The sequence below is a fragment of the Dendrobium catenatum genome, unplaced genomic scaffold, assembly GCF_001605985.2.
Source record: "Dendrobium catenatum unplaced genomic scaffold, ASM160598v2 fragScaff_scaffold_845, whole genome shotgun sequence".
Classification (NCBI taxonomy): Eukaryota; Viridiplantae; Streptophyta; class Magnoliopsida; order Asparagales; family Orchidaceae; genus Dendrobium; species Dendrobium catenatum.
The window spans coordinates 109,646-118,838 of NW_021319307.1; the positions used below are offsets into that span (position 1 = coordinate 109,646).

At 37.6% G+C, this 9,193-nt stretch overlaps 1 protein-coding gene across 1 annotated transcript; it reads left to right on the forward strand.

Annotated features, from left to right (window-relative positions):
• The first annotated feature begins 450 nt into the window (after positions 1-450).
• On the forward strand, positions 451-1,471 carry LOC110101210 (peroxisomal membrane protein 11-3). Its single transcript, XM_020829011.2, has one exon. The coding sequence runs from the start codon at positions 541-543 to the stop codon at positions 1,291-1,293; it is 753 nt and encodes a 250-aa protein (XP_020684670.1). The 5' UTR covers positions 451-540; the 3' UTR covers positions 1,294-1,471.
• Positions 1,472-9,193: the final 7,722 nt, after the last annotated feature.

Below are 9,193 nucleotides of genomic sequence, written 5' to 3' on the forward strand. Positions count from 1 at the left end.
CAAAAGCGCTTATATCTCTTACTCTGTATGTTTCCAATTTTGTCCCGCAGGGGCTAAGCAAATTATAATGAAAGATTCAGTGTATATCATATCTATATCTATTGATGATCAAATAAATGATTACATAAATAGTGCAAAAGAAAATAACTCTATAGAAATTGAAACAAATTTAGATGAATTAACAATAAAAATGTAATAAAAAAAACAATAAAAATACAATGATGAATAATAACTGTAATTTTATTCTTTACATTCATAAAATAGAATGATCCTATATATTTGAACTCCGCACGTAATAATCCCTCAAAATGTTGAGTGTTAATAAAGTAAACACTAGTTAGTATAAATAAAATAAAAATGTGAAGCATTCAACAGCGACTTCCTCCGGAACTAATAGAACTCAACTGAATCCCAAGTTTTTTTAAAATACCGAAACACAGTACTATCCACTCAACAAAGAACACATGCCCAAAACTCATATACATTAAGTACGAATGCTAATTCCCCAATAGTCTGCTTTCTTCTCCGCCAGGGGCAACCATGGAAGTGGAGGCGAAACCTTCGCAGAACCTTAAGCCGCTACTTCCATCAAACTCCTGCAATGATCGGAGGGATTTCCTCCTCCATCTTGAGGCCTACCTTGCTCGTCGTGATGGTGTTGACAAGCTCCTCAAGATATCACGCTACGCCGCCAAAATCGCCATCGCTACTTCCCTCCCTTCCGAAACCCTAGCTCCCCGCCTAAAGGCCTTCGAGTCTAGCGTCGGCCTCAGTCGCAAAGCCTTCCGCGTCGGAAAGTTCGTCCAGGACATCAACGCACTCCGCACCGCAGCAGGCCGACCCAACTCCGTTGTCGATCTCCTCCTCTCCGCGGCCGCCTACGGAGGAGAGGGCGTCTACTATTTCCTTGAACAGGTCGTTTGGCTCTCCAAAGCCGGGATCCTCTCGCCAGAGCTAGCTCGTAAGTGCCAGAAGGTCAGCGCTTGGGCGGAGTTGATTGGATATGTGGGAAGCATCACGCTTAAGTTGAAGGAGGTGAGAAAGATTAGATCAACCATTGAGGCGAGGAAAAGGACCGTTGGATCAGGGGACAGCGATGATGTTGAGATTCGGAAGTTCAGTGATAAATTGTTCCTTAAGCAGCTATCGATTGTCCAGGATCTAGCTGACGGATTGATGGTTCTTGGGGATGTGAGAGATGGCAAAGGATTCCTAACAGATCCGCTGATGATGGCTTCGGCGGGGATGCTATCGGCTTTTATCAGCTTGCATAAGAACTGGACATCTTGTTGAGGTAGGGCCTCACATTGTACTTCTATTCTGCCATTTAAATACATGAATAAAATTATTGCTGACGAACTAGAATTTTGGGCAATTGACTAAACCGATGTTTTGCTCTGATTCAATGTTATACATAAGCATGAATTATTTGAGAATCATCTAAGAGGCGAGGAACTTCCAGTTTTACTCATTTAGCTGGTGTATCTGCCAAGTCTTTAGTATTATGCACAGGGCACAATTTGCCCTTGTCTCAAATTTTTTTAACATTTTCTTTCTAACATGTGTAGTATGTTAAGCAGGGAAATTATTAGATCCGGACACCGGACGTAAAGATATGTCCAGACTCAAATAAAATATTGACATGCAAAATGTACACGTGTATGCAGAATTTTAAGTCGAGCGTGCCAAAAGCGCAGGTAAAGCAGATGTAAAGTGTAGGTAAAGCGTAGTCATAACGCAATCAAAGTGCATCCTACATGTCAAATTTTAATTGGATATCCGGACCTATATTTAGGTTCGGTGTCCATACCTAATAATTTCCCTTTAAGCAGAGGCAGAACCATGTTATGCCCATGGTGGGTAATTGGTCATCCTAAAATAATGAGTTTTTTTATATAATATGAGTTATTTAGTAATATGTCCCCGAAATCTCATTTCTTGCCCTAGCCAACCTTCTTTTCACACGCGTGCTTGGTAATTCGCGAGGTCTCCCCATGTCTTCTTTCGTTCTTTGTGCGTTCTGCCGTTACCATCTGAAGGCGAAGCGTCGAAGGGAAAAATGTCGTGCGTTCAGCGACTTCTTTGATCTTGATATACCATTAAAAATTATCTTGATCGGGCACGAATCTCGAGGCAAAAATCAAGCTAGAAACTTCAAAAATTAAATCCGATATCACTTGAACTTCAATTTCAGCAAACTTAAAGTCAAATTAGACCACGCGGATGCGCCTGTTGGTGTGGGGCGGGGGTCCGCTGTCGGCTGCCGGCCGTTTTTCGGCTCGAACGGTCCAAATTCGATATTTTTTTGTTCCTAAGACACGTTTTTCGACATTTCAAATTCAATTTTTACACTTTTCGAGCTCAACGGGGTCTCTATGATCAAAATTTGAGCAAGATTATAATTTTTGGAACCCAATTTTTTGCGATTCGGCCAATGTAAAATGTCATAATAAGTATTTTCGAACTTTTGTAGCTTCGATGTCCAAAAATAGTGGGGCAACTGATATACCAACAAAAATTATCATGATAAGGTACGAATCTCGAGGCAAAAATCAATCCGAAAACTTCAAAAATTAAATCCGAGATCACCCGAACTCTGATTTCAGCAAACTTACAGTCAAACTGAGCGTCTCGGAAATACGAACCCAACGACACTAAATTCGACTCAATCCGAGCCCAAATGGGTCCAAATCAGGGTCCGAACCGCTATTGGTTGGTTTAAACCACAATTTTGATTACCAAATGGTCTCCAAAATTGACAAGTTTATAGTCGAATCGAGCGGCTTGACGAGAAGAATCCAACGAGCCCGAGATTGCCGAATTCCGACATCACTAAGGCCTTCAAAAGTCTGACGAACTGTGCATGATCAAGGGATTCAATATCAGCCGTCCATCCAACCACTCCACATTTGCCCTTGATCTCTCACCTATTTACGGGTCATGCCACTCAAGAAATCTATAAATAGACCCCTCATTTCTCTTGAAGAGGGGACGGAAGCAAGAAGAGAAGATGGAAGAAGAGAATGAAGAGAAGGAAGAAGCACCTCCTCGACCACCGCCGGGCTTCCGCCGGACCACTACTTGAGGCCCTCTCCTCCGCCGGACCACCGCCTGACGTCGTTGCTCCGTCGGACTACCACTTGAGGCCCTCACCTCCACCGGACCACCGCCTGACACCGTTGCTCCGCCAGACCACCACTCAAGGCCCTCACCTCTACCGGACCACCGCCTGACAATGTTGCTCCATCGGACCACCTCCTGACAACGTTGCTCCATCGGACCACCACTTGAGGCCCTCACCTCCGACAGACCACCACATGACATCGTTGCTCCGCCGGACCACCACTTGAGGCCCTCACCTCCGCCGGACCACGTCCTAACGTCGTTGCTCCGCCGGACCACCACTTGAGGCACTCACCTCCGCCGGAACACTGCCTGCCGTCATTGCCCCGCCAGACCACCACTTAAAGCCCTCACCTTCGTCGGATCACCGCCTGATGTCATTGCTCCGCCGAAACACCACCTAAGGCCCTGAGCTCCACCGGACCACCGTTTGACGTCTTTGCTCTGTCAGACTGCCACTTGAGGCCTTCACTTACGCTGGACCAACGTTTGATGTCTTTACTCCGCCGAACCACCATTCGAGGCCATGTGCTCTACTAGGCCACCACCTGAGGCCCGAACTTCTGTCGGACTGCTACTTGAGGCCTTGTGCTCCACCAGGCCACTACCTAACGACCGAATTTCTGCCATGCCACTATTTGAGGCCTTGAGCTTCACCAGGACACCACCTGATGTCGGACTTCTACCAGACTACTACCTGAGGCCCGAACTTCTGTCGGACTGGCACCTGAGGCTTGGAATTCTATCGAACCACAACCTAAGACTCGGACTTCTGTCGGGCCATCACTTAACGCCGAGAGTTCTCTCCAAGTACCGCCCTTCAACAACGATTTTTTTGACCCCGCTCACCTGCCGACTACGGTCCTTCCGACCTCCGTCGTCTACTATGGTCCTTCCGAACTCCATCAACAGACAACGGTCTTTCTGACCCCAGTCTCCTGCCGACTACGGTCCTTCCAACCTCCGTCGCCTACTATGGTCATTCCGATCTCCATCACCAGACAATGATTTTTTCGACCTCCATCCTATCGACTATGGTCGTTCCGACCAAACAAACGCATCTATTGTAACTCCCACCATGTAGTGCATACTATATGATGCACATTTGTGACATCAAGCTAAGGCCTCATTTATAATCGACTGCAAATACTAGTGGATTCATTCAAACTGGGCTAGGCCCTGTGATTTTTCCCCCTTTTAAGGGGTTTCCACGTAAAAATTCTGGTCTCTTATGAACGTTACACTCTCTCACTTATCTGATTCTGTGCTGGATCTTCGTACAATGCTAAGACGTTAAATTATATATTTCTTTACCGTCGCGAATACTCTAGGACGCAATAGATCTAATTGTCTTTCTTAAGTAAGTTCTAGTTTTTTCCTTTCAAAGGAAATGAAAAAAAAAATAAAATTATTCACATATTTAAATTAGTAATGCAACCACTGTTTACTTGATTCATTTAAATTTTCTATATGTTGTGGTTCAAATGTTTTTATTTTTAATTTTTAGTTTGGCTCTTCTGGTTCATTGCTTTCTTGGTTTGATATGTAATTATGTTAAGAGTTTTTACAATATTTAAATGTATTTAAGAATGTCATATTTAGTGTGATTTACTGAGTTAGATTTATAAATTTACAAGGTTTGGGATTAGTAAGTAGATTTTGGATAAACTTCATAATTAATGTTAGGTTCAAATTCATGTTCTATCCAGGTGTAGAATAATGTTACGCCCATGGTGGGCATTACCCATGCTAAAAAATTAAGCTTCTATTTATCATATGAGTAGTTTGTTGGGGCGTGATCAGCTTTGTTTTTTAGTGTGAGCAAATTCATTATAGAAATAATTTAATTTTAAAAAAATAATATGATAAAATTCTAAATAAAGTTTTGCATTTCATTATGATTTATGACTTGCAAGTTTTTAATTTCATTTTATATTTTTCAATAACATTGTATTATGACTTCATTGGGATTCAAGTCAAATAATAATAATAAAAAATTAAAAATATCTTTCTCAATATATGGTACAAATAATCATTAAGTCAATTATATTTCATTTAACTTCTAAGTTGATGCTTGATAATCTTCATGGTAAAATATGCTCAATCATTTGTTGCAGTAGTAATAAAAAAAACTCAATATTAAAATGATAAGCCTAGAAACTAAAGGATACATAACTTTTTTTTTTTGCATTTTATTGATTTACTTTGTAAGTTTAGCAATGCTACTCAAAGATGAGAAATTTATTGTAAGCATATCAATATTGAAAGTTGTTAACTAATATTCTAGAGCCATCAATCATAACTATAGAAAAATCATCCTAATATAATTCCGTATGATGAATTAATTTCTTTTATCAGAAGTAGAGAATGAATGATTTGGGTTTGGACAAGCTACATAGCAACTCAGTGATAATTTTGGAGAAATAATTTTTCAACTCTTTAAATTATATATCAATATTATAAAATTAAACAATTAGATAATGTTATAAGTTTGTAATTTTTTATTTATTTATTCGCACTGATTATCAACGAGCTTTAAATGTATAGTTCATATCAAGAAAATTAATTTAAAAAATATTATAAAAACATGATACTTCGTCTAGCAAAGGGTCTTATACATTATCTCTCATCATTTGTAATCATTATTTTAATATTTGTTGCAAGGCTTTTGACAATTTATTTGTTATATTCAAAATATCAATCATTAGTACATCATCAATAAAAAGTCAAAATATTCTATTGCATGTATCAAAACACTTAATTCAACTGATTGTTGATAATGAACCCTGTACTTCATGAAATTTTGAGTACTTATACGACAAAAGTTTACATTTTTGTAAGGCCAATTAAGATTTGAAAATGTGAAACCTAGTGGGCGTCACCATTTCATTAGAAAGTGTGTTTTTTGGTTGAAATCTCAACCATTAGTTAGTTCTCCACTAGTTTGATAAAAAAATTATTTTTTCATTCTCAACAAGTTCAAGAGTATTAATCCTATTACATGAAACTCTAATAATATTATGATTTTTTTATATAATCTTAAAATAATACTTCAGCTGCTAATAATATTTTGTTACAATTACTAAACACTATTTGTAGTTGATGAACAAAATTATGAGCATTGAATGCTTATGAATTATAATTTGATATTAATGTCTTTAAATCGTGAAACTTCCCTCACATATTAGATACTTCGTCATATTTTTGGCTACGTATCGTGTTTATGCATAATGAATGTTTTGCATGTATAATTTCAAAAGTTGTCATATATGCAACTATATTAGTTAAGGAGATTTGCTTAATACTTATAAATTTGACAATAACATGATCCAATTTTTCCACATATCTTATTGCAACAGCTAGTTATTCTTTCGTAGACACATTACATGAAACATCAACTTTAATTGAGAGGTATGAATTACTTATATTATTCATGTTATTAGCTAATGTCTCAACAAAAACATTACAATATTTTTTTTAATTTTAGGTGAAGTAAATTTCAAATTTGAGCTTACTTTCGCATGTGTTATTTGCTTAACTTCTTAATTATAATTAGCAAAGTGAAAAAAAAAATAGAGGAATCATCATGACCACAGAATGATATGTTGAGAGAGTTACTACTTAGCTTTGTATGTTTGGCATTCTTGCAACTTGTATGTTTTTTATGATTCCAAATATCATTATTTTTATTATTATTTTCTCCTAACACATTTTGAAAGAATTGATTTGCTCTTGTGTGTACTAACATTTTAGGAAAATCATACTCCTGATTGTTGAAGACTTCAAATCAAAATCAGTTTAGAGTTATTGTAATTTTGAAGTTTGTAATTTTCATTTTATTGAGTCTGAGATAGTGTAATTATAATTGAGTAACTAAGCACACACACATCGGGGGAGAGTTCTAAAATTCACATTTTTAAACTGATAGTACAATATGAAATTAATTCGTACGGGACGATTTGGTCAGTTATTTTTCCCAACGAATAATGGAGTGAACGAAAAAATGTTAAATTTTTTTTCTTAGTATAGATCATATGGATGATATTTTTCATTTGTATTGGGACGATCTTCTCTAGTTCGACCTCGAACACTATTCGTACGGACGATATTTTTCAGTTGTACTAGGACGATCTCCTCTGGTTCGACCTCGAACACTATTCGTACGGATGATATTTTTCATTCGAATCGGAACGATCTCCTTTGGTTCGACCTCGAACACTATTCGTACGAACGATAATTTTTTATCATACTGGGATGATGGGCTCTAGAGCGTGCACGAATGAAATTCGTACGAATGATATTTTTCGATCGTACCAAGACGATGGGCTCTGGAGCATGCACGAATAAAGTTTGTACGGACGATATTTTTCAATTGTACTAGGACGAAGGGCTCTGGCGTGCTTTCGTTCATTTCGTCCTGCTGATTTATACATACGTATTTTGATATTTCTTCTATTTATACCGGATGAACACAGTTCGAACCGGACGATGATCGGGTGCAAAATGGTTTCATTCTGATTCACAATGAGTTTGTATGCAACATTTTTTGAACTGTTTGTACCTATGAAATATAATCATACAAAACGATCATGGATGGTCAAAATTGAAGAAATTCTATTTTTCTGGACGGTTTTTCGTGTCTTTTCTATAAAATATCCACTAAAAACTGACCTTTAATCTTTTTGTCACTTGTTCTTCGTGAATGGTAAAGGGAAATTGAAAGAGAGTGTGAGAGAGAGTGTTTAAAGGAGATTTCTTGCTATTGGAGTGTGAAGAGTTCACTTGGTTACTCAAGATAAGGATCTATATGTATTATTTATGTTTTTCTTCATTCTTTTCTCTTATCCTTCTAGATTTCTTGTGTGAAGATCTTTCAAGAAAATTTGGTTCTCTACCTACACTCGAGGAGTGTGAACAGCCGAAGGTTCTCTGCCTACACTTGGAGAGTGTGAACAGCCGAAGGTTCTCTGCTTGCACTTGGAGGGTGTAAAAGGATGACAGTTCTCTACCTACACTTGGAGGGTGTGAAAGGATGAAGGTTATCTACCTACACTTGGAGAGTGTAAAAGGACGACGGTTCTCTGCCGCACCGAAGATTAATGGAAGAGAGTTTTGTAAAGGCTTCTCCGCCTTGCTGTGGGGGCAAAAGGAGAGTCACTTTGGTAAAGTGCAATACCTAAAGTTGGAGACTTCAGGGAGTGGATGTAGGTCGTGTTTGACCAAACCATTATAAACCTGTATTTTTTATTTATGCAGCTTATTTACTTTACTGCAAGTTAATTTTTCTGTGGTTGAAAAAACTTTTTTGAAAAGCTTTAAAAACAACTTGCTCAAGTTCATTAATCGGTTTCTATCTTTTTAAAAAATCAAGAGAGGGTGAAATTTTTTAAATAACCAATTCACCCTCCTCTTAGTTAGTGTTGGGACATTAGTTTAGGTCTAACAACCTATTCTAGAATCAACAAGATTCAACAAGTGGTATCAGAGCTTTGTGTCAAAACCATAAATTTGAACTACTTTTTGATTTAACGAGTATGGCTACTTTTGGAAACTGAAATACATCTAAAGGGTATTCGATCACTAGACCTCCTTTGTTTGATAATATCCCTTTTGATTTTTGGAAGCCACGCATGTCTATATTTTTATAGTCATTTGATTATCGTATGTGAATCTTAGTACAGGAAGGGTATACAAAACCAACTAGACTAGTTGATGGCATTAGAGTAGAAACACCCTTTGCAGATTGAACTATAGAAGAATGTGACTTAGCACAACTTAATGCTAAATGTTTAATTATTTTCTTTTGTGCACTTAAGGCTGAGGACTACATGCAGGTTTCCACTTGTAAGAGTGAAAATGATATATGAGATAGACTCTATATAATTTATGAAGGAATTAATAAAGTTAAGCAGTCTATATTAAACATCTTATTACATGACTATGAATTATTTTACATGAAACTCAATGAATCTATTTCTGACATGTACACAAGATTCACTCAGAAAGTCACTTCTTTGTATGCATTAGGTAGGGAATTAACTAACACTAAAATGGTTAATAAGATACTCCA

Excerpts from the sequence above, each read along its gene's own strand:
- LOC110101210 (XM_020829011.2), top strand. The coding sequence starts at position 541 with ATGGAAGTGGAGGCGAAACCTTCGCAGAACCTTAAGCCGCTACTTCCA.